The sequence below is a fragment of the Fundulus heteroclitus genome, unplaced genomic scaffold, assembly GCF_011125445.2.
Source record: "Fundulus heteroclitus isolate FHET01 unplaced genomic scaffold, MU-UCD_Fhet_4.1 scaffold_58, whole genome shotgun sequence".
Classification (NCBI taxonomy): Eukaryota; Metazoa; Chordata; class Actinopteri; order Cyprinodontiformes; family Fundulidae; genus Fundulus; species Fundulus heteroclitus.
Window position 1 is genome coordinate 688,091 of NW_023397011.1, and position 26,189 is coordinate 714,279.

At 44.3% G+C, this 26,189-nt stretch overlaps 2 protein-coding genes across 4 annotated transcripts in view; both read left to right on the top strand.

Annotated features, from left to right (window-relative positions):
- LOC105921893 (TBC1 domain family, member 25) overlaps window positions 1–5,737 on the top strand; it is a gene marked incomplete at its 3' end in the record, with an annotated part of 41,475 nt that extends 35,738 nt beyond the window's left edge. The window contains exons 6-7 of the mRNA XM_036133121.1: window positions 3,958–4,023; window positions 5,702–5,737. Of these exons, the coding sequence (XP_035989014.1) occupies window positions 3,958–4,023; window positions 5,702–5,737 (102 nt within the window). The remainder of the gene's footprint in view (window positions 1–3,957; window positions 4,024–5,701) is intronic.
- The window catches only part of LOC118556007 (TBC1 domain family member 25-like), a 35,186-nt gene extending 10,041 nt beyond the window's left edge, over window positions 1–25,145 (top strand). Inside the window, exons 1-3 of one of the 3 annotated variants that reach the window (XM_036133103.1) lie at window positions 3,134–3,303; window positions 21,119–21,394; window positions 22,784–25,145. In XM_036133103.1, the coding sequence (XP_035988996.1) occupies window positions 21,176–21,394; window positions 22,784–24,448 (1,884 nt within the window). In that variant the 5' untranslated portion in view covers window positions 3,134–3,303; window positions 21,119–21,175 and the 3' untranslated portion in view covers window positions 24,449–25,145. Of the gene's footprint in view, window positions 1–3,133; window positions 3,304–6,179; window positions 6,305–21,118; window positions 21,395–22,783 lie in introns of those variants that run through there. The other 2 variants (XM_021313671.2, XM_021313670.2) reach the window with 2 other exon arrangements.
- Window positions 25,146–26,189: the final 1,044 nt, after the last annotated feature.

Consider the following 26,189-nt stretch of genomic DNA (forward strand, 5'->3'; position numbering starts at 1 on the left):
GGAGCAATCCGGACTCTTTAGTTATTGTCCTTGGTGACTTTAACAAAGGAAACCTCACTCATGAACTTCCTTAATATATTTAATAGGAGAAGGAGAACAGGAGAAGATTCTGGATCACTGTTACACCACAGTCAGAGATGCTTATCACGCCGCTGTTGTGATAGTACCGCCAGGATCATCAAAATAATTGATCTTAGATTGAATTCTGAACAGTGGAAGGGTCACAAAGGAATTCCATTCTGCCCGTAACACGAGACTCTCAAGGCTTGGACGGCCCTTTTTCCCAGCAGGAGGTCAGCTGTGAGCTCTCCTAACAGATAAGACACATCACAGACAAAGAGCCCAGATCACTTCACTCTCTTCTCCTGACTCCAAGCTGCTGAGACACACTGAGGACCAGCACTCAAGGAGAGGGGGGAGCCATGTGAATGAAGGCCTCCCGGAACCATCGATGGGGCCTGGAAGAGGCCGCGAGCTAAGTGAGAATGAGCCTTTCTGAAACTCAGTTCCTCCCTGGCATAGGGAGAAACTGCCAGCCGATTCAAAGATAAGTCTCTCACTTCAACTTAAAACAGATGCCGAAGTGAAGGAATCCGTCTATGCCAGCTTTGTTCTGCTTTCTCAGCGCACCACAGACAGAGCTGGTTCCAGGCAACGCAGAGCTGAAAAGCTGGCACAGAAGCAACGTCCCCATGCCGAGGAGAGATCTTCTTAAATTGTGACTGCAACCGGGGTCAGAGTCTGCCTGGAGGACCAGGCCTCCAACCCAGACCATGCGGTTAGCCACATGCTGCTGCAAGGCTAACGCTAGCCTGCCAAGAGCCAAGCGCTAGCCCGCTAGCGCTAACCAACAACTTCCTCCTTCAACGCTCCTTCCATGAATGGCCAAACTGAACAGAACTGAAAAGGACAGGTTTGGGCAGCGGGCTGTGGGTGAAGTAAAATTTTTATTGGGAAATGTTTGTAAACCGTGGTGTTTAGAACAAAAGGGCTAACCGGTAGGTCGCACTAGCTAACAGGATATTAGCCTTGCTAACATCCGGTTTCGAACCCCTAAAAAGGAGTCCGTTTTAAAGCGTAAAGCGTAACTGTTCTGCTCTGCCATCCTCCGGTGGTGTTATAAGCCTTATTCCCGCATCAATATGGTATGTTAATGCCGATTTTCAAGGCAATTTCGGCAACTTTATGTTGTAACCTCTTAGCCACCGAGTTGCCACAGCGACCCCATGCGCCCGGAGGGAGAATCGCATCAACAAACTCGGTCGTAAGGGTTTAAATGATTTTACAGGACAAACCGGTCCTCAGAATATTATTTTAACAAATAATGTTTTGTTCAACTTGGGCTTTGCATTGTGAATGGATTGAAATACATGGCAAATGTTTTAACTCCATTCCATGTTTTTGTTAATCAGATCTGCAGTGAACCAGGATTCACTGAAGTGTTCTGATTATGATCAACCCCTTTTGTTTGTCTTTTGTTTGTTTTGCATTTAAATAGTTCCTTAGCTTAGCTTCTTTTTATCTTCATTTTGCTTAGTAGTTTAGTTAAGTTTCACTAGCCTAGTAGAGAGGATTTATTAATCGAAATATTGTGTTAATTCAGGTAAACAGCATTACATAGTGATGTTCTCTGGATGGTTATTTTATTTCTGTTATTAAATTCTTGAACTTGAAAAGAAGCTGTCACTCCTTTATTCTATGTGTGTGCAGGTTTTGCTGTTAAAAGATCGCTAGTGCTCGAATTCATCCCTTTCAACCGTTGTCTTGATATCAGCTTAAGAGCTGATCATCACCAGACAATACTTAACTGACAGAGAGTTATTTATGAAACATTAAATAACTTGTGTATAATTGCACAACACCGCCTCCCGTGCTGTACTGGGCCAATCCGACCACATCATGGTTCACCTGATTCCTGCTTACAGGCAGAAACGAAAGCTCTGCAAACCTGTAGTTAGGACATCAAAGAAGTGGTCCAGTGCGGCTGTGGAGGATCTACAGGTGTGTTTGGATTCTACTGACTGGGATGTCTTCAGGGCTGCTACCAACAGTCTGGATGAGTACACAGAGGTTGTGACATCATACATCAGCTTCTGTGAGGACTGCTGTGTTCCATCACGAACCAGGGCGAGTTACAATAATGACAAACCCTGGTTCACAGCCAAACTCAGAAGGCTAAGGTTGGACAAGGAAGAGGCCTTCAGGAGTGGGGTTAAATGCAGATTCTAAGATGCAAAATACAAGTTTAGTAAGGCGGTGAAAGAGGCTAAACGACTGTATTCTAAGAAGCTGCAAAACTAGTTTTCAGCCAACGACTCAGATAGGCAGATAACAAATTACAAGCCTAAAGCCCCCACTCCATGACCCACTCCAATCACCTGAATGACTTCTACTGTCGTTTCGACAGACAAAAGGACAGTCCTGCAACCACCCCCCACAACACCTCCCAACAGATCACCTCCACCTCCTTCTCCTCCACCTCAGTGACAACTCTTTCCCTACATGAGAGAGATGTTAACAAACTCTTCAAAAGACAGAACCCCAGAAAGCTGCTGGTCCAGACTCTCTCTCCATCCACCTTGAAGCACTGTGCTGATCAGCTGTCGCCAGTGCTCAGACATTTTTAACACCTCACTGGTGACATGTTATGTGCCAACCTGCTTCAAATCCTCTACTATCATCCCTGTTCCCAAGAAACCAAGGTCCACAGGACTTAATGACTTTAGACCCGTCGCCCTGACCTCTGTGGTTATTAAGTTCTTTGAGCGCCTTGTGCTTTCACACCTGAAAGAAATCACTGACCCCCTTCTGAACTCCCTACAGTTTGCGTACAGAGGCAACAGGTTGGCAGACGACGCTGTTAACCTGGCCCTTCACTCTATCCACCAGCACCTGGACTCTGCAGGAACCTACGCAAGGATCCTGTTTGTGGATTTCAGCTCTGCCTTCACAATCTTGAGCTCAACGCTCTAAAAACAGTGGAGATGGTTGTGGATTTCAGGAAGAACTCAGCCCCAGCTACCCCCATCACCCTCTGTGACTCCACAATTGACACTGTGGAGTCTTTCCGCTTCCCAGGATCTAAAGTGGGAGCTGAACATCAACTCCCTCACCAAGAAAGCCCAGCGGAGGATGTACTTCCTGCGGCAGCTGAAGAAATTCAACCTGCCAAGGGCAACGATGGTGCACTTCTACTCCGCCATCATTTAGTCCATCCTCAGCTCCTCCATCACCATCTGGTACGCTGGTGCCACCGCCAAGGACAAGGGCAGACTGCAACGTGTCATCCGGTTTGCAGAGAAGGTGATTGGCTGCAAGCTTTCATTTCTCCAGGACCTTAGTCTGTATGTGTATATATATATATATATATATATATATATATATATATATATATAATATATAATTTTTTATTTTTTTTTTTGTTTAGTCTGCACCACCAACACCAAGTCAAATTCCTTGTAAGTGCAAACCTACTTGGCAATAAACTTGGTTCTGATTCTGATGAAGGACAACTAGATCATACAAACTTTTAAATCTTCATCTTTTAAATTTTCTTTTTATCTTTTGAACGATATAATAGTAAAAAAAACACTGTAACCCTTGTGCATCACCTGTTTGTTTGTTTGTCTCCAATGTCTACTCCTGGCCGAAGTGGCCAAAAAGAAATTTCCCCATGGTATACATGGTGAAAATAAAGACTCTTAGAATCTTTGAATCTAGGTGTTTCATCTTCAATCATGGCTCTGATGCTCCCTGTGCCTCTAACCCCTTATCGGCGCTTAGTGTATAGCCTGTGGTGAGTAGGTTTCCTATCTTATCAGTGGTCTGGATTTCCTTCTTTGGACAGCTTATTATCCAAGCAGGGTATCTGATTACTGGGAAGGCATAGCTGTTTATTGCCTGGACCTTGTTCTTACCATTGAGCTGACTTCTCAGAACTTGCCTTACTCGTTGCAGGTATTTGACTGTTGCTACTTTCCTTGTGGCCTCTTCGTGATTGCCATTTGCTGGCAGTATTCCAAGGTACTTATAGTTCTCTTCAGCATCTGCTATTCTCCCTTCTGCGAGTGCAATCCTCTCTGTGCCGATTATCTTCCCTCTCTTTGTCACCGTCCGGCCACATTTCTCCAGCCCAAATGACATTCAAATGTCTCTGCTATAGATCCTGGTGCCGTGGATCAGCGACTCACTATCTCACTCACTCTTAGAGTGTACAGGAGGTGGCTGATTGTGGCCCCATTTCTGGGTAGGGATCCATAGCCAGACTTGTTCATTATTTGGCTGATTGGGTTCGGGCCTATGCAGAACAACAGACGGGACTGTTATAAGTTACCCACCCTGTCGAAACACCCTAAGGGGACCCAGCTCTTTATACCTGTCAGGCGACCCCCACTTATATATTACTTTGGATGCAAGACGCATGAAACAGACAAGTATACTTCAAGTTACTTTATCTACTAAAGGCAGAGAAAGAGTTACAGACACATCAGCGCTGATGGGCTCCTGATCGACAAGAAGCCCCGCTTGCTCATTAGAGAATCATTATAAAGGAGTTTAGGTTAACACCCATAAAAGGCCGTTGTTACGACCACTTTAGGCAGGAAGACGGGGTAACATGATAAAATAGTCTTATAGATGGAAATTATTTAAATTAACAGGATTTAAATCAAACAGTTTCTAAACAAAACACAATTGGAAAACACAAACAGGGAGTGGCACTCAGCCAAACTCCTTCAGGCAAAAACCCTACAACACAGAAAATATCTAAGTCAGAACTTAGATAAATCAACAGCTGGCAAACTCACAGATGTTCAATATTCAAATAGTAAACAACCACTAAAGTCACAAGGAAGTTCCAAGCTGCACGGGAGGAGCAAACAGTGTTAACTGTTCCTAATGCAACTTCCCCCTTGGATGTGTCTGTGAGAGAGTCTTTTAAAGGTGGTGGAAGGTCTGGATTGGTCCATTGCTTGAGGAGCTGTTCCAATCAGGAGTCCAGCATGCTGGAGGTGAGGCCAAAGTTCATTTGGCCAACCCCAGACACGAGCTGCCACAGTCAGTTTAGCATTAGTGTAGAGTCCAGTCTGCACCACTGGGAGCAGACACTTACAGCCGTACACATCCAAACTGCGTCATCAGTAGATAAACTGTGTCAACTCCGGGACGCTATCAGACAGATGAGTCATTTCCTTGTTGTCCGGTGTTATCAACGTGGTCAAGTGGAACGAACCGTTTATCCCAGAACTGCCTGCCAGACTTGGATATCGTAACAGGACAGAGCATATCCTTGGTATATTCCACATTTGATGGAGATTTGTGCAGTTGGCTTGAATTTAGCCTCGAGGGTAGTCTTCCACAGCCTCATGGAGTTGGCAATGAAGGCTCTGAGTGCTGCCGTCCTTGTATAGCTTCATGCATTCCAGGATTCATGTGTGTGACATTGAATCATAGACTTTCTTGTAATCAATCAATCCATGCAGTGCACAGGTTTGTCTGTCTGCTTTTTCAGTCTAGGGAATGGGTTAAAGAAAAAATAATCAGTTTGACTGAACATTTTTTCAAGTCAGCCTATATATTCCCGGGCCGTGGACATCATGCCACATTAGTTACTTCATTTGCTTATTGTGCAAAGTCAACTTTAACCAAATCTGGTACTTTTAAAATATTCATTGACAATTCCTGTATCTCTCCCACCTTTCAGCTTCATAGCCTTGGCACCATCCTGGACAGCCCTCTCCATCATCTCCTTCACTTTCCACATCCAGAACATCACCTGGCTAACTTTCATATTTGCAGCATCAAGCAAGTTCTTCCTTCACACTTTTGTCAAAATGGTTCACAGTCCACTCACCTCTCGACTTTATATTTTCAACTCCCTTCCCTCCCTGTCCCCCAGAAAACCCTCCGTAAACTGAAACTGGTACAAAAGACACCATCTTGCGTCATTACATCATCTACTTCACACCTGAACATTAACTCCACTGGCTCCCTGTCATTAAACCAACCCTATGATCATACAAGGCCAACCACAATCTTGGACAATACAGTACACATAACCAACACTATGATGACGTCGTACATTTTAATTTAACACAGATTGCACATTACAATAATGACTTTTTGATGTTTAATAAAACTGTTATATTTTAGCCCAGTGAATGGAGACCTATCCAGGGTGTACTCTGGTTCTCGCCTCTCACCCATTGACTGCTGGAGAGTCACCAGCCCCCCACGAAATGCGGCTCATTACGTCGAGCCGCATTTCCCCGTCAGATACAGCTTGACGTCACACCTGTACAGAAAAGTGGGTAAAGAAAATCCATGGATGGATGGATGGATGGATGGGATGTTACATTTTTAAAAAGTTTAATAAAATTGCTCAAAGTTTATCAGAAAAAAAGCTAAGTTGCTTTTAAATGCGAAAAAATTTTAACTAAAAAAAATGTCAAAGTGTTGCAGAAAGTTAAATAGCCTATTGTTGAAGGTAATCTTGGCTGCTATATCTTGCCTGTCTGGCAGGTGTTTTTGGGTTAGAGGAAAATGAGTCCATAGTTCCACAGGAGGCTTTTTCAGCTGCTTCTTGTGCGACTTGTTTCTATAATGTCGCTTCCCATCGCGCACTACTCCGTGTAAAAACGTAAAATAACTTCATAAAAACTCTCTGAAAATCACCTTTCTCTGGCCTCACCCAGTTAGAACCCATCCTCCAGTCCATGTTGTAGCTGCATTTATTTTTAATTTATTGACGTAGTTTCCTTAATAATCTGTATGCATCAAAATCCTTGTGATTTTATTTAAGGAATGTCCTGGTGAGCAGTGGCTCATCAGGTGCAGCTGCTGATTATTGACTGACAGCCGCTCTGACAGCAGCTCTGCCTTCTATGTTTCAGAAAAACACATGTGGAATATTTGATATTATTTTACTTTTTCCAAATCGAACCCAGTCAAATGCGGGACATTGTTGCACTTGGGGGGGGGGGGGGGAGGCGTCATGCTAAATTAGCTTGAGCTAGTGCGTTACTTTTTCTTTGAGTTTTGAATAAGATATAAATAAGATATTAATGATGGTTGACTGGTTGGTCACCGTGTTTATCAGCCAAGTTACTGAAAGCCAGGGAGTAAACGCTGCCAGGTGACGTGGCCACAGGTGGAAATAATTCATTAATTAACTGCAGGAGCAGCGACAGACACTTACCGAGGCAAGTTGTTGTCTGCTGAACTTTCTGACCTGCTGGTTCATAAATCGAAAGAAAACCTTTGACCACCGCTACTTTCATTCATACCATCTGTGGTCAGTTTGAGACGCTCTTCCAAAACTTAAAATGATAAACCTCAGACGGGCAGATGTCCACTTTGCAAAGACCCGCCCTACTCTCCTTCTGATTGGCTAATGCTCCGGCTCTGCCAGGTTTCATTGGTTGAGCGCAGCCTCTGTCTAAAATCTTAAATAAAAAAATCTTGACTGAACTTTTTGCGCTCGTTTTCCAAATGACAGAAATCCGTCACAGCGACTGAGAACTTTAACCCCTGGTCTAGGGTGACTGCTCTGTCAACCTGCAGCCGGTGTTTGGCTCCTCTGGTGTTTTTACCTATGCCTTTCTGGGCCTCTGTCATGTGTTGACTTATCTTAGCTGTTATGATGCCTGACAGGAGCTTCCAAGTTGTGGAGAGACAGGTGATAGTTGGTAGGGGCCATTCCCTTCTGGGGTTCTTTAATTATCATGATTATTCTGTCTTCTGTCAACCATTCAGGGTGGGCCCCATTTGTCAGCAGTTGGTTCCATTGTGCCGCTAGGCGTTCATGGAGAGAAGTCAGCTTCTTCAGCAAGTAGGCATATGTTGTGCTATTATGCACTGTTTTAAATTATTTTATGTTTAATACACAACTCTCGGTCTGTTAGGTATTTTGCAGTGAATATCAGCCGAAACAGCGGACAATATTTGAAAGGATGATTTGAGCACAAGGCATTCTTTTAACAGCAAACTCTGCACACATAAAATAAAGGAGTGACATCGTCTCTTCAAATTCAAGAATTTATTAACAGAAATAAAATTAACATCGAGAGAATACCACTATAGAATGCTGTTTATCTGAATTAACACTATTTCTATCAACAAATCGTCTCTACTAGGCTAGTGAAACTTAACTAAGATAAAAAAAAAGCTAAGAAACTATGTAAACACAAAATAATCAAAAAGACAAATATAATTTGCATGATTCATTGAATCCTGGTTCACTGCTGATCTAAGTTAGAGACTCAAAGTTCATCTAAAAGAATGAGGGATGAGATCAAATTAGCTTAACTAATTTAGAACAACATTTGGTATGTTTCAATCCATTCACAATGCAAATCCTGAGTTAAACAAAAAGTTAAAGTTAAAAAAATATTTGAAAAAATAGCATTTTAAAGAATGATTTGCTCAGTGAAAATCAAAACCTTTAGGACATTTGATTTTATTAATGCAATTATTTCTCCGGGAAGCTAGGGGGCAGTGTAGCGATTTGTCGCTTGATGGGTTAACCCTAAAGTTATACAAAACATCAGTACTTCAGAATCAGAAATACTTTAATAATCCCAGAGGGAAATTACAGTTCCAGTACAACCATCCAGTGCATAAATCACAAACATTTCGGGGGAACGATTGACTGAGGCCTTGCTGCCGAGGACCCCACCTTACACGCTTTCTATAGGGCGCTGCCTTTAACTCTGTGGAAAGATAGGAGCCACATTTGGGGAAGGAGAGGGAAAAAAAGACATATTTCACACTTTATTGTATTCCAGGATACAGTTTAAGATATCAAAAAACCTCGCACGAGAAAAGCACATATGACAAGACAACAATTTTGCAGGGGGTTAACCTTGGAGACTAGTCGCACGAAGTTCATATGTTGTTGTGGGCATCAGTTATGTGTGTGTGTTTGGGTGAGAGTTATTTTTTTTCCATGAACGCTCTCCAGAGGGCCATTGTCCTTGATATGGTGGAAAAGCCATCAACCGGCGCCACAGTTCAGAACACATCCACAGATGTCCGTGGGGGAGGAGGGAGCAGAGGAGCAGCTCTGAGCTCTCTCGCCATAACATCCAGGGGATTTTTATTGATAGGGGAGGCATAATTCAAATACACAACTTGTTGTGAGAACCAGCTGCACCAACTTTTCCGTCAACTTTAAGTCCTATTGCTGGCTCCACGTGGCGAATCTAATATTCCAAATTTGTTGGGCTTTTTTCCACGTTTCACATCCAGATTTTATCCCATCTCCCATTTGAGTTCAACCACCATAGCCAGTCTGCATTCCAGCGCGTCCAGCTTATGGCTCTGCTCCTCCATCTTACGGGTCTGCTTGATGACCACCTTTATTGATTGCATCATATGCAGCCAGTAGCCTGATCAAGGCCATAATTGCTACCGAGATCCGCTGAATTTGCCGATACATCAAAAATCCACCGAATCTAATTAGCAGAAATCCAAGTATCATGAATCCAAACATGTATACGTCTTCCACGTCCTCGACTGACAAAGTCGAAAACCACACCATTTTCCACCTGCTCCACGGATCTAGGGTGTATCCCACGAAATGTGTCTCATCAGGACAGGACGGGCGGGCAGAGCCGGAGCAGAGAGAAAAGCGACTGTCTACGAAGAGAGAGGGGGAACAGAAAGGCTTCGACACTAATCTTCCCTATTAATGATGTACTAACACTTGTAGCACTATCAAATGATGGCAGAGTGAAACGAAAGCAAGCAAGTTTAAAACGAAGCGTAGTTGCGTTGACTCTGTGGTAGCACTGTTATCTAGGAAGCTTATAGCGCTATGCTAGCGGACATTCGGCGCCAATTTAAAAAATACCTTAAAGCTCTATTTGGTCATAATGAGCAGACTGGACAACACAAACGTTAATATTTCATCGGTGTATAAAACCCTTACTCCTTACCCACAAGCCAATGAAAATTTCAGTTATTAACTCAAAAGGAGGTAATTCGATAACTCTTAGAGACCAATTTCTGATTCAAAATAATCAAACACCTACAATTTCACAATTTGTTATTTATTAAACTGATAGTTCCCTGTTACAGCGATTATTCTACATAAAACACCAGGAAACACTACTCACTACTCAATAGAACATGCAAAAAAATGAAGTCAATCAAAATGGATTAATTGAGAGGTAGCAATGCTTAAATCAAATCAGTTGGTTAGGAATCTTATTGACATCAACATTAACCATCACAATAAACATGTCAGCACTTTAAGGTAACAGCATTGAAAGAACATGGTTAAATAGCTCTTAGGTAGCAAAACCGGTGTACCGAAACAGACCTGAAGCTTGTCAGGATGCAGCTTATTGGCTGCATGCTGAGCCTCTCTCCCTCTCTCTTGTTCCTGCGCAGCCTAATCGGTTTCACCTGGCAGGCTGCAATTAACCCGCAACTGCTTCCACCTGTTTCCACCGCTTTATAAGACTCACCTCTTTCTGTTCCCGTCGCCGGTCCATAGCGTTCACTCCCGCTCAGTCTCTGCCAGTATCCTGCGCCGTTTTGTTACCGTCAGCCTGAAGACTCCGTTCAACCTGGTTTTTGTTACAGTCAGCCCATAGACTTTCCGTCAGTTTGTTTTCTCCAGAACACGGCTCCGATGTTCAGCTCTCCACTGCACGGTTCTAATGTTCAGCTCTCCTGTGCTCGGCTCAGACGTTCTGCCCTCCAGTACATGGCTCCGACGTTCAGCTCTCCACTGCACGGCTCAGACGTTCTGCTCTCCACTGCACGGCTCTGAGGTTCAGCTCTCCACTGCACGGCTCAGACGTTCTGCTCTCCACTGCACGGCTCAGACGTTCTGCCCTCCAGTGCTCTGCTCAGATGTGTTGCTCTCCAGCGCTCGGCTCTGATGCTCTGCTCTCCAGCACTTGGCTCAGATGTTCTGCTCTCCAGTGTTCGGCTCCAGAGTTCCTCCCGGTCAGTCTCTCCACACTCTGGCCTGCCGGCCAGCTTCTACATCCTTCACCTCCGTCCGTTGAAAGACTCTGGTCTCATCATCCATCTTCCACACTATTCAATAAAACTCACTCATAAGAACTGACTCTGTGTGTGCGTGCTGTGTCCGGGTTCATCCCAGAAAAATATATCATAACATTATGGACCGGCCAAGGGATGAACCCGAGCACGCACAGAGCCTGGTGTAGAAGCTGGTAGGATCTGCCTCGCCTCCGGTTCGTCTCGCCTGGGTCGCAAAGTTGCGACGCCACGCTTCTGTCTCGTCTCGCCTGGGTCGCAGAGTTGCGACGCCACGCTTCTGGTTCGTCTGCCGGGGTCGCATCCGCGACGCCCCGCCTCTGACTCTGTTTTCCTGGTCCGTCTTCTCCGCTGCTCAGCATTAAGGACGGCGCTCCTCGCCATCGCTGCCCAGCGCTAACTTTTGCTGCTGCCCAGCATATTCAGACTTTGCTGCCCAGCGCCTTCTGGTTTTTGTTTGGAGTTATTTTTTGGTGTAGCGTTCTAGTTCTGCTTTTGTTTCTAGTCTTTTTGTATATTTTTTTATTGTTTTAGAAGAATTATTTCCGCCTTCTGTTCTTTTGTTTTGGCTCAACCTTAGTTTTTAAATTAACTTAGGATTTTTTGAGATTTATGTTGCTTTTGAGTATTGTGTTTTATTTTGTTGTTGTTGTCCGGGTTTTTGTGTCCCAGGTTTATTCTAGTCATTCGGGTTTTTCTTTAGTAGTCTAGTTTTTGGTTTTCTTTGTCAGCTAGTTCGGGTTTTATTCTCCGTCTTCTTGTTTTAGCCATAGCCCTGATTTAGTGTTCTAGGTTCGCCTTTAGTCTTCTGAGTTTTGTTTTTGAGTTCCAGTTTTTTTACCCTAGACTTTCTGTTTGCTTTCTGTACAGATTTCTAGCTCTAGTTATCTAGTTTTTCATTAGTTTAGTCGTACTTGCCCTCATCTCCCTGTTCTGTTTCGTTTCATAGTGTTGCTTTAGCGTTTGGTTCCTTTCCCAGTTGCCAGTCTTGTTCTGATTTGTCAGTAGATCCGGTTTTAGCCCTGTAATTTTGTCAGCCCTGTAATTCCAGTCTTGCCCTGTAGTTTTAGTCTTGTTCTGTATTTGTTTTTCTTTATTAGGTTTTGTTTGTCTTTATTTTTTTTCCCCCCCTTAGTATTTATGTGTCTGGGTTCCTGCGCCATCGGGGTTCCTGCGCTGTATGGGTTCCTGCGTTGGATGGAGTCCAGCGCTCTTAAAGGTCCCTGCGCTCTCTAAGGTCCCTGCGCTTTCTAGGTCCCTACACCCTTCTGTTTTCTTTGTTTGTTTTTGCTCTGTTTAGGTTAGTTTAGTTCCCCTCAGTAGTTGTTTTGTTCTGTCTTACCCTAGTGTCTCTGTGTTGTTCCCCTGTTTAGGCGCATGCAGGTCGCCGCCAGAGCCCTCCGGCGCACCCATGTCGCCGGCTGAGCCCTCTGGTGCGCCAGACTGTCGCTGCCCTGCGCATGCAGGTCGCCGCCAGAGCCCTCCGGCGCTCCTATGTCGCCGGCTGAGCCCTCTGGTGCGCCAGCCTGTCGCTACCCAGTGCACGCAGGTCGCCGCCAGAGCCCTCCGGTGCTTAAGTCGCTGTCTGTGCCCTCTGGCGCGCCTGGCCTGTTGCTGCCTAGCTCACCCTCTTGTTCTTGTTATTCCCTTGTTTAGGCGCTGCCAGAGCCCTCCGGCGCTCCTATGTCGCCGGCTGAGCCCTCTGGTGCGCCAACCTGTCGCTGCCAAGCGCACGCAGGTCGCCGCCAGAGCCCTCCGGTGTTTTAGTCGCTGTCTGTGCCCTCTGGCACGCTTGGCCTGTTGCTGCCTAGCTCACCCTCTAGTTTCCCCGGTGTTTAGGTCTTGTTTTCCTGGTGTTTAGATTTAGTGTTCCCCGGCGTGTTAGGACGCCCTCTGATTCTTGGTTCCTCGGCGTGTTAGGACGCCCTCTTTTCTCGATTCCCCGGCGTGTTGGTGCGCCCTCCGTTCTTGTTCCCTGGTGTTTTAGATATTCCTGTTTTCCTTGTGCCCCGGCGTTCCCTTTTCGCCCCGGCAATCTCCTTCCTTGCGCCCCGGCGTTTTTTCCCCCGGGCCCCGGTGTTTCCCTCGCGCCCCGGCGGGTGACCCTCTGGCGTTGTACGCCTGTTCTTCCCTATGGCGTTGTCGTACGCCTGTTCTTCCCTCTGGCGTTGTCGTACGCCTGTTCTTCCCTCTGGCGTTGTCGTACGCCTGTTCTTCCCTCTGGCGTTGTCGTACGCCTGTTCTTCCCTCTGGCGTTGTCGTACGCCCGTTCCTTCCCTTTGGCGTTAAGTACGCCCGTTCCTTCCCTTTGGCGTTAAGTACGCCCGTTCCTTCCCTTTGCCATTAAGTACGCCCGTTCCTTCCCTTTGGCGTTAAGTACGCCTGTTCTTTCCCTTTGGCGTTAAGTACGCCCGTTCTTTCCCTTTGGCGTTAAGTACGTCCGTTCTTTCCCTCTTGGCGTTTTCGTACGCCTATATTTTCCCCTTGGCGCTGTTATGCGTCCGTTTTGCCTCGGCGTTTCCCTCACGCCCCGGCAAACTTCTCCCTAGTGCCCCGGCGTTTCCCTCACGCCCTGGCGAACTTCTCCCTTGGGCCCCAGCGCTCCTCTCACGCTCCGGCGTTGTCTCTCCTTGGCGTTTCCACACGCCCGTTCCTTGGCGTTTCCACACGCCCGTTCCTTGGCGTTTCCACACGCCCATTCCTTGGCCTTGGCGTTTTCGCACGCCCGTTCCTTTCCCCCGGTGTCTCTGTACGTTAATTGTGCTCCAGCGTTTTCTTGCGCTGTTGAGCTCTGACGTGTCAGTCCGCCTGTCCTTTCCCCCTTGGCGTTTCATACGCCCGTTCCTTCCCTAGGCGTTTCTGTATGCCCGTTACCTTCCTTAGCGCTGCCGTTGGTCCGTCCCTTCCCTTTGGCGCTGTCGTGCGCCCGTTCCTTCCCTTTGGCGCTGTCGTGCGCCCGTTCCTTCCCTTTGGCGCTGTCGTGCGCCCGTTCCTTCCCTTTGACGCTGTCGTGCGCCCGTTCATTCCCTTGGGCGCTGTCGTGCGCCCGTTCCTTCCCTTTGGCGCTGTGTCGCGCCCGTTCCTTCCCTTTGGCGCTGTGTTGCGCCCGTTCCTTCCCTTTGGCGCTGTCGTGCGCCCGTTCCTTCCCTTTGGCGCTGTGTTGCGCCGTTCCTTCCCTTTGGCGCTGTGTTGCGCCCGTTCCTTCCCTTTGGCGCTGTGTTGCGCCCGTTCCTTCCCTTTGGCGCTGTGTTGCACTCGCTCTTTCCCCCGGCGCTGTCAAGCGCTCGCTCTTTCCCCCGGCGCAGTCAAGCGTTCGTGCCTTTCCCTGATGTGCCGCGCCCTGGTTGTGCTTTGGCACATCAGTGTTCTCTAGCTCCTTGGTTCCCCCGTGTTCTTTGGCTCCTTGATTCCCCGCTGTTCTCTAGTTCCTTGGTTCCCCAGTGTTCTCTAGTTCCTTGGTTCCCCAGTGTTCTCTAGTTCCTTGGTTCCCCAGTGTTCTCTTGTTCCTTGGTTCCCGGTGTTCTCTGGCCCCTTTGGTTCCCGGTGTTCTCTGGCCCGTTTTGGTTCCTCGTGTTTGCTGGCTCTTTGGTCCCTCAGTGTTCGGTTTCGACTCTTGCCCGCCTTCCTGGGCCCCCTCCACCCGCCTGGCGTGGGGATTCTGGGCCGTCCGGTGTCCGGCCTTGGAGGGGGGGGGGTTACTGTCAGGATGCAGCTTATTGGCTGCATGCTGAGCCTCTCTCCCCCTCTCTTGTTCCTGCGCAGCCTGATCGGTTTCACCTGGCAGGCTGCAATTAACCCGCAACTGCTTCCACCTGTTTCCACCGCTTTATAAGACTCACCTCTTTCTGTTCCCGTCGCCGGTCCATAGCGTTCACTCCCGCTCAGTCTCTGCCAGTATTCTTGTCAGCTCCGTTTTGTTACCGTCAGCCTGAAGACTCCGTTCAACCTGGTTTTTGTTACAGTCAGCCCATAGACTTTCCGTCAGTTTGTTTTCTCCAGAACACGGCTCCGATGTTCAGCTCTCCACTGCACGGTTCTAATGTTCAGCTCTCCTGTGCTCGGCTCAGACGTTCTGCTCTCCAGAACACGGCTCAGACGTTCAGCTCTCCTGTGCTCGGCTCAGACGTTCTGCCCTCCAGTACACGGCTCCGACGTTCAGCTCTCCACTGCACGGCTCAGACGTTCTGCTCTCCACTGCACGGCTCTGAGGTTCAGCTCTCCACTGCACGGCTCAGACGTTCTGCTCTCCACTGCACGGCTCAGACGTTCTGCTCTCCACTGCACGGCTCAGACGTTCTGCTCTCCACTGCACGGTTCAGACGTTCTGCCCTCCAGTGCACGGCTCTGATGTTCGGCTCTCCACTGCACGGTTCTGACGTTCTGCTCTCCAGTGCTCTGCTCAGATGTGTTGCTCTCCAGCGCTCGGTTCTGATGCTCTGCTCTCCAGCGCTCGGCTCTGATGCTCTGCTCTCCAGCACTTGGCTCAGATGTTCTGCTCTCCAGTGTTCGGCTCCAGAGTTCCTCCCGGTCAGTCTCCCCACATGCCTCTTGCCGGCCAGCTTCTACACCCTTCACCTCCGTCCGTTGAAAGACTCTGGTCTCATCATCCATCTTCCACACTATTCAATAAAACTCACTCATAAGAACTGACTCTGTGTGTGCGTGCTGTGTCCGGGTTCATCCCAGAAAAATATATCATAACAAAGCTAAGATGGGGAACGCTTCTGGCAAACTGATCGTCGTGGCCAGTTTATCATCAACAAAACCCACACAGTAAAAATCACTTACAGAACAAAGCGACCACTCTCAAATGTTTACCTTTCTGCAATTATGTGTCTCGTAATTATTTGTGCTTCTCGTGCAAAGAGGTTTTTTGTCGGATGCTCCACAGTATATGTGAAAATATAAATTGTGAAGCACCTGTCTTTTTTATCTCCCTCCACTTCCCCCATGTAAAATCTTTCTTCTACAGATTTCAAGGGCAGCACCTGTGGACTCCGTGTAAGGCGGGGTCCGGGGCAGTTTGGAGGAACGCAACTAACGGCTGCGCTGAAATAGCAGCGGCCAACTGGCTGCATTCCTTGGCAACGCAAGGCCTCAGTCAATCGTTCCCCCAAAATGTTTAAGTGAATTTGATGGACAATTGTGCTGGAACTGAATTTTCGATTGCAATGCAAATTGTAGTTGACAATAAAATTGATCGATTGATTGGTTAATCCATGCGCACATTGGAAATAATCAGCACAGTTAAATAAACGCTCTTTGTAGTACTTAAGCATTAAAAAAATACTATTTCCTAATAGGTTCTGCCCAGACACAAATTATCACCTTATGGGTTGAAAAAAAAAAAAAAAAAGGAAATCCTTCACTTGGTGTTGCTCCGTTGAGGAGGTTGGTGGCACGAACCAGCGTCCGTTGCTACCGGCTGGAGTTTCAGGTAGGCTTTGCACAGTTAACTGTGAGGAGAAGAATACCACATTCTCTGGACGCTTCTCCGACGATTTGTTTGGCCAAAACAAAATGAGCGGATCTCTAGAAGATCATGGCTTCCAGTGGGATCAAAAATAAATTACCATTATTTTTAAAGTCAAGACCTCCCTGATTGGGTGCAGGAGAAAGGTGCTGCAGCGAAGCTCAGACCGGCCGAGAATCGAATCACAGACCACGTGCGAATCTGCGCATGGGGGGTCAGCTAAGCGTCTTCTCAACAAGGCGACCTATATCTTTATGTTCAGCAGTTGGCCATGGATTTTTGCACGTTTTGTAACCACTAAAGGCTGCTCTCTGACCAGGCCAATGTGATGTTTTATGCTAATTATTTTAAAGTTGATGGAAGGATTAACATAACCTCTAAGATTAGAGTTCCAGTATACATCAGACCAGTTAGGGCACCAAGATATAACTGTAGGTTTACCATAATTGACACATTTTTATTTTAAAAATGCTGGAATACTTTGCTGCCATTCCTCTGGAGAGACGTCCTGTCTCCAGAGGAGACAGACCTACAGAGCACCTATCCATCAGAGGTGTCAAGTAACGAAGTACAAATACTTCCTTACTGTACTTAAGTACACTTTTTAGGTATCTATACTTTACTCCATTACTTATTTTTCTTCCTACTTCTGACTTCTACTCATTACATTTTCACACAAGTATCTGTACTTTCTATTCCTTACATTTTTAAAACAAACGTTACTCGTTACTCTTGGCTTCAGTTTAAAATTTATAAATATTTATTTCACGTAATGTGCGCCATCCAATGCAGATCATTGGCGCCATCCACACCTAGTGAGAACTAGTGTAATTGGATGAGTCATACAACGCAAACACTCATTGGTTAGTAGTTCACGCGTGACGTCAGCGCTACATCCGGGCACGGTGGTTGGCAAAAAACAGAGCTGCTCTCGTCTACTACATGACAAAACGGGTAGATTTAGAGCGTACTTTTAGTTTGTTTATTTTTTGAATCTAAGCAATGCCTACGACTTGTTGTGCTCCCGGTTGCACAGAGAGGCATTCCAAATCGTTGGATGTACGTTTCTGTTGTTTACCGAAGGAGGAAGGACGAAGAAAGAAATGGATATTTTCAATGAAAAGAGCGCAGGCAGACACTCTCAATGGACTGGGGGAGCCATCATACTACAACAGAATTTGCAGTCTACACTTCATCTCCGGTAAATACAACTTAATTCTGCTCTAGTCATTGTTCTACTTAAATAGCCGCGGAGGGGAGGTGGCGATCGCTACATGGGCCGGAGAAGCGGCAGCAGCAGCCGCCGTTGTCTGAAGCAGCAGCAGCCGCTGCTCCGCCCGTTCACGGGCTGCGGCAGCAGAAGCCAGCGGCTGCTGCGTAAACACTACACGGGCCGGAGAAGCTGCTGCTGCTGCTATTATGCCCCCGTTCACGGGCGCTAGTACTTATGTGTTTACGCTGCAATGTCGCCGACACCGCCACCCATTTGAACAAGACAAAAACACCTAAATAATCCGTAGTGAAAAATGTTTTTTTTAACCTACCGGGCCTCTGCTGAAACGCGGCCTGTGTCCAACGCCGCTTTGTGCTGTTGCACAAACATGTGTGAACAACATCCATCCATCCATCCATTTTCTGACCGCTTAATCCCTCATGGCGTCGCGGGCGTTGCTGGAGCCTTTTTCCCGATATAAAATAATTGTAGCCGTCCAGTGGTTTCAGGGGCTTTCGTGCTCTCTCGTGTGTTCTGGCCTGCCGTGTTTATAAGGCAGCTGTATATGTTGCGGTACGGAACCCTTGGCCAGCATTACACAGACTCGCTCCGTCCATTCAGGCTTTTGCTGTGTGGATCTGGCAATCTGATACCATCAACTATCAACTTACTCTTAAAATGATCTTGTAGTACGTTATCTAAAGAAGAAAAATACGTGGAGAACTCGTCAGTTTCGCTGTTTGCGTCCGCCATTGTGTTCGCCTTTCGCCAACCAGTCCGGCGCGCATGCGCGAAAAACCCGGATCAAAACAATAACAATGAACTGGTCTATTCTCTTTTTATCTCTTTCTTTCTTTCTCTCTCTCTATCTATCTATCTATTGCTATATCTATCTATCTATCTATCTATCTATCTATCTATCTATATATATATATATATATATATATATATATATATATATATATATATATATATATATATATATATATATATATATATACACACACACAAACTACCTAGAATGTTTTTGCACCAAAGGGTATAGTTTACCTTAGGTATTTGATGGAACTCACACATTTATGTTCTGGCAGTTCTGCAGGCTTGAATACTATCTCTGTTTGGAATTGAATTCCAATAAGGTTTGAGAGAGAACATGCTCCTTGAGTGACTTTGTCTTTGACTAATGGGTTAATGATTATGTTGTGTCTTGGGCCACATGTAGAACTAATCAGTGTTTAAATTAAGCTTTCAGTTCATATAGTGGCATTTTTTTAAATGTTACTTTATACTTTTATACTTTAAGTAGTTTTTGGAGCACATACTTTTTCACTTTTACTTGAGTAAAGAGGTCAAGTTGATACTTCAACTTTTACCAGAGTGTTTTTAAACTGCAGTATCTATACTTCTACTTAAGTAACAAATGTGTGTACTTTTGACACCACTGGTATCCATGTTATTTACTTCCGATACCGATACAGATATCTGAGGCTAAGTATCAGCTAATACTGATCCGAGACTGATCTGATAGAGAAATACAGTGCTGGATCGACTTGAAAGAATTTGTTTGTTTTTTAAACACCATGACTGTACTGAATTACAAATTTATTGAAAACTCAGCACCAGTACCGCACACTTAAACACACATAAAAACATTTAAAAACAACACAACTTGCATTTGTTCAGTCAGTGCAAATAGGAGTATAACATCAAATGTAAAATTAATACAAAAGAACCTGAAACTGACAAAAACAATAGGTTCACAACTGTGGTCAAACATGAAAACATAAACTGCAAGAAACCTTTGAAATGGTTCAGGAATTCCAAATCTGATTTATAAAAAAGAAAAAGAAAAAAAAAAGAGCTCAAATAAGAGGAAGAAAAAATAGCTTTATTTGCTTGGTTGACAGATATTAAACAGCAGTCATCTGAGCTGGATGTCTTGCAGCAGTGAATATGCTAGAGGAGAATGTTTAAAGTATCTGACAATCTGTCTCGCTCATGCAACCGCATCACTGACTGTTCGCTGTGACAAAAGTCCCTCATTGACAATTAACTGTATTGTATGCGCAACGCAGCCGACGCTGCGCATCCCCAGGTTGTTCATTGCTTTTCTCATGTTGCTGCCACTGTCCCTCAAAATCAAATGGATTTTGTTCGACGGAATTTGGCACTTGTCAAACATTGCCACAGTCAGCTGTATTATCATCCACATAATTATCTTAAAGAGTAAAAGAGAAAAACACGGTGCTGTTAAAATGCATGGCAAACTTTTTTTATTTTGTTTGGACTAACACAAGATTTTGGCATTCTTTTTTATCATATATTTGATAATAATGACAAGCCCTATCTAAGGCCCTATTTAGACAGCATTTTCTGGTGAAAACGGAACAGTTTAGTTATCTGTCTCGAGATGCCCCAGGACATGGGAGATGTGCTGACAGCATCGACCATCATACCGTTATAAAAAGCTTTTATACAGCACACCTTACCAAGATGATAAAGATGAATATTTTGTCCTAGTTTTTTAAGTTATTTGAAGTATTATTGTAACATTTATATTTGTTTAATCTGCTACCTTTATAATTGATTACTCCCAACGCTGCCAACAAAACCCAATTACCCTCAATGAGGTTTTGTTTTGCACACATTAATGCCTGACAGCTTCCTCAGTTTCAAGATAAGATGACCTAATAATGATGATTAGACACAAATGTATGCAAAAAACCTTAAGTCCACCTGTTGCGGTCCGTCTGAATCATTCTATTCAGTTGGGAAATAGTAAGGCGGAGGTTTACAACCACTTTTTTTTTCTTCGTCTTTGGGTGAACTTGGTGGAGCCTTGCAATCGTGTTTTTTTTCCGGCACTGTTCAAGCACCGCTCAAGTCCAAACTAGAGCAATTGAACATGGCACAAGTGCACCGGTCATTGTACAGCATGTATATCAAGACTCAAAGCCTTAAAACCAAAGCCTGTGAGCCTTATGTTCACGTCCGCTGCCGGCACTCCACACAAATTACAGAGCCGGTGAAGTTTGTTTGGTAGCAAACATTATTCAACTCGTCTGACCTGCGCATGCGCAAATACAGTGTGCTTTGTCTGGCTTTATCTACACATAACCCTGACCCACTAAATTACCAGTAAATTACTGGGTAAAGCTGTAAGTGTGAAAGTGGCCCATGTGTTTGAAAAAACAGCAGTGCTCCAACTACAGGTTGTTCAAGCGTGAGCCACCGCAATTAACAAAGACTCCTGGATAGGTGTCAAAAGTTTCAGGCTGAGATGTCAAACATTTTCCAAAACTGAGTGAAAGTACAATTGCCTCTGATTTAAGCCTGTTTGCTGTTGCTTTGACTCAGATAACTGAAAATTTGCACAAGCAGCATACATAATCTCTGAATATTTTGTTGTTATTCCTTAGGTTGTTTGGCGGTACCTTCTGAATGTGTATCCTGATGGATTGAGTGGTCAGGAAAGAATGGACTACATGAAGAAGAAGACAAGGGAATATGAGCAACTGAAGAGGGAATGGACCGCCAGGGTCAGCCACGAGGACCTAGAATTTATCCGTGGGAATGTTCTCAAAGATGTCCTGAGGACCGACCGGGCTCATCCATACTATGCAGGCTCAGAAGACAGTCCACACCTGACTGCCCTCACAGACCTGCTCACCACATTTGCCATTACACATCCTCAGGTGTGGAGACATGTTCAACCTATAAGTGTTCAGTTTATGTCTGTAAGGGTTCAGAAATCTTATGAAAAATACATGAAAACAGACAAGGTCACGTCAGGAACTTTAAATAAGTGCTGCCTTTTTGTGGAACACTTTAGATGAAAATTATATCTTGTACAAATTGTTTGCATGTGTTGTGCCGATCGTCATCCTAGTAAAATATTTCATTTTTCCCCACTTGCAGTGGTATATCTGAATGGGTGTCTAAGTTGCTGTATACTGAACTCTCTAAGCCACCGTAATTTAGACAGAGCTGATCTCTGAACACTTGACATCTGAGGATGAAAATGGGTTAAAATACCCAGCTTAATCAACACCATTAATTGAACTGCTTTGATGCATTTGGCTTGAATTTGTTCATAAGCCGATTAAACCGCTGATAAGAAGACTATAGGAGGGCTGCTACAGCTGATAAAAGATTGGCGTACAAACTAGTAATGACCCCTCACACTAGTCTTTCTAATGTTTCTGAGAAAATATTGTGACAAAAGCTTTTTTTATAGAAACATGACAAAATCTAATGGAAGCTTTACACCACCTTTTTCGGACCACCAAATCCCTACTCATGCCAAGATAAATAAATATGATGTAAATATTTTGAGCTAATTGTAGGATCTAATTAATACATAGCTCCATCAGGATTGTTTGTTTGAAAACCTTAGAAATGTTTGAATATTGTTGTGGTGTGTCAAGGATTTAAAAGTCCTTGAGCTTTGGATAAAATACATACTGGGAAAAAACACATTTCCACATGTCAAAGTATTGCAGTCTGACAGTTCTGCAGTTATAAGATTGAATTAACAACCGCATTGCTGTTTTCACACAAAACCATTGTTACCTTTTTTATGGTGCAAAAAAACTTAAATTTTTCTGTAGCCAAGTCTATTCCTAAATAGATATTTAACCTTGTTTTTTAATTCAACAACAGATGAAATCTCAAGAATTGATTTTGACTTTGACGTCTAAACAATTTCAATAATTTGCAAAAGCTTAAGCCAAGTAAGGAGTTTTGTAGTAGTCTGTTACTCATCATTACCACTAGATTTCACCAAATATTGGTTGTTTCTCCTTTTAACATGTTTTTTCACTGACAAACCAAAGATAAAAAAATATAGTGGGTGTTTGTAATGTTAATGAGTCGTATTAGATAAATCAATCTTGATAAATTGTATTAGAAATTTAAAACGACTAATTGAATTGAGCACCTACTGTTCTTTTCTTTAATCAAATGACCTATGTTTAACAGTATCTGTGCTTGGTTTTGTTCATGAGTTGATTCTTTAAAGCAGCTTTTTAATAAGTGTAGTTTGTAATGAAGTTTTCTAACTTTTTGCTGATGCTGTTTTTCAGATATCCTACTGCCAAGGCATGAGTGATATTGCATCACCTATACTTGCAGTAATGGACAACGAAGCACATAGCTTCATTTGTTTTTGTGGCATTATGAAACGCTTGGAGGGCAACTTTCAACCAGATGGGCAGCTCATGTCCATCAAGTTCCAGCACCTGAAGCTGCTTCTGCAGTACTCTGATCCTGAGTTCTACACTTATCTTGTATCTCGGGGAGCTGACGACCTATTTTTCTGTTATCGGTGGCTTCTCCTCGAGCTCAAGCGAGAGTTTGCATTTGATGATGCTTTGAGGATGCTGGAGGTGACTTGGAGCTCTCTTCCCCCAGATCCTCCAGAAACTGAAGTGGACCTTCTGGGGCCACTGTTAGAGGGAGACGAAACAACTTTGTGCAAAGATGAGTCAGTTTTTAAATGCACTAAAGATGATGAGGTACAAACAGAAAAGCAGCGTAGACGACACATGCTTAGGCCATCTAGAGAGGAAACCGATATCAGCAGGAATCCTATCACTGAAGTGAACTGTGATGAAACTGTAGGCTCTGGTATAGAAATGGAGGGTGTTGAATTTAATAATTCTGAAAAAAATACAGAGAAGTCAAATATGCAGGAGTATTGCTGTCAGAGACAAACCAGTTTTGGAGAATTTAAATACTACACAGCCCTAAGTGAAGGCAGCTTTGACAATGAGGATGCGGAGCAGGCACTAGGTTCAGTGGCTTTGGAAGCAAACAACCCAAGGCGGCAGTCCACAGTTGACAGTGAGGATGACCTTGGAGAAAGAACACCTCTCATTAAAAACTGTGACTATGGATTATCTCAGGTATCGTCACACTCTCTCTTCACCAGTGGACTTCCCTGGAAAACTGGCTCATCTGTCTCTCCCACATCTTCACCTTCAAACTCCAGCTGGCCAGGAGTTTCTCCAGACTCTCCTTCAATGTCTAGACCTTCACCTGCAGCCAATGGCAGTGAAACTTCACCAAGAATTTGCTCAAAAGTATCAGCTTCTTCAGCTCAAGGTATTGGCTCGCCAACAGCTACTTCTATAAAAACATCAACAAATATCGCTCTATCTCACAGTCAGAATAGGTCTTTGCTCTCCTCACCCATTCTGTTTGGCGGAGGTTCTTCACTTACTGGCAGCAGGTCCTCTGCTAATAACCTCCCTTCACCTGGCAACAACCCCCCCTGCACCAAACCTAACACACCAAACTCTTTAAAAGCTGAAAGCACCAGCATCAAACCATGCTCTTTGCCACCTCCTCATGAGTTCGGTAAAGGAAATCCCTTCATGCTATTCTTGTGCCTATCTATCCTCCTGGAACACCGGGACCACATCATTAAAAACAACATGGACTACAATGAGATAGCTATGCACTTTGATCGCCTGGTGCGACGCCACAACCTCAGCAGGGTGCTGCAGAGAGCTAAAACCTTGTTTGCAGATTACTTACAAAGTGAAGTCTGGGACTCAGAAGAAGGGGACGAGGTTAGTTCAGACTCCCCAACAACAGCTGCAGCACAATCCCCCTCTTCATCCATATCCCCCCGGCCCATCTACAGCCCACTTGCCTCACCTCAATCATCGCCAAACTCAACTTATAACCTGGCTACCACCATTCCCTCCCCTTTAGCTCAAGTCTCCCTTTCTCCCGTATCCTGATTAAACACTGCATCACTGGATCTTCAGTGGATTCTTCAGTAGACCCTTGGTGCCCTGATGGAATGTTGATCTTTTTAAACAGCCTCCCCTGTTGAGTTGGGCTGTTGCTAATCTCCTCATGCTATGTATGCCTAATTACATTTATTCCCTGTATCTGCCAACATCATGTTTAATTTTGTTTTCTCTAATCTATCTGAAATGTGAGACTTGACAGGCTTTATTGGTGACAGTTTGCTTAAATGTTGCTAAAGCATGATATTCAAATTCAGTCTATCTTCATTCTGTAACTGAATGGTTTAGCTATTCCATTCTGTCCATTCAGTCTTTTCTTTTAATCATTGCTTACAAGTTATTTTAAAGTAATCTCAGAAGTGTCTTATCTGCAACCCTGAAAATACCAAGGTAAAAAATAGAAAATATCCAGAATCTGGCTTCTTATAACACAAAACACGTCTCTAAAAAAGTTTTGTATCTTATGTCTGACCTATTCTGAAAATTCCAATTGCTTCACATTTGATGGCATACATTTTATGGGTCTAACACCTAGGCTGTATGCAAGAAATGGATGTATCCACTGTGATGTCAACCATTGCTTTGTATATACTCTTAATTATATTTATACCTTTGGGCTGCAAGATATCAGGTAAACATGTAATTTTATATAAATTAGCAGTATAAATTAAGGCCAACTCAAATTCGCCTGAGTCTCCTTTATTTTCCTTCATCACAATGTTCTTGGAACTCTTTTTTGAGTTTCAGCATCTCAACCACAAACACCAGCTGTTGATATTGATATAACATTGAACGTTCATCCAACAGCTTTTTTTTTTTTTTTGTTAACGTTGTCAGTTTTGACAGAGGCCTGTGTCATTTCCTATAACAAACAAACTTCTTGGTATGAATGATTGTGTTTCCCCTAGAAATTCTGTCTGGGGGGGTGGGGCATCTAAATCTGCCAGAGTTCATAATATTTTTTAGCATAACTTTATTCAATTTTAATTTTATAACATTTAGAATCTGTCTCTGATCAATTCATGGGGTCTATCTAGCAACAAAATTCAAGAATAAAGCAGCCATCTTATTTCAGGGATGGACTCAGGAAGGTGGATTTTTGTTTCCAACAGAGAGACTTTTGGTGATTTGCCACAATCAATGCAAATAGTATTTTTGTAGGACATTTGAAAATTACCATAGAGCTGTTTACTTGTTGAGAACGTGCTGTATTGAGCGTTAATGCTTATAATTATCGAGTTTAAACATGTGATCATTATCCTCGTATCAGGCAAACGTTTTCAGTATAATTGAAGTAATCATGGCACCACATAAAATAAACAAATGCGTCCTTTGTCAGTTGTAACAAAAGGAAAAAACTGACAGAGGACACATTTGTCCCATTGGGTCCCACGCTCCTGACACAAGTAATACTAATTCTGTTGGGAATAACTCTTGGTAATTTAAACATTTCTCTTTAATGACCGTCTCATGCTTCCCCATCCGAACAGACTCCACCAATGTCTTCACGGCCAGTAGACACTCAGTTTTCCCGACTCCGTGGGAGTTTTTAGTGCAGTCATCCTCAGAAACTTGGCCCATTTACAAAACGCAGCAACATTTACCAAAGCAGGTAAAAATAAGCAGTGTTGTATAAAGTATTGAAATCTCGGAGGCAAGTAAAATTATAAGTACTTCTCCAAAATATGACTTTGGTAAAAGTCCAAGTAACTGACTGAAATGTTACTTG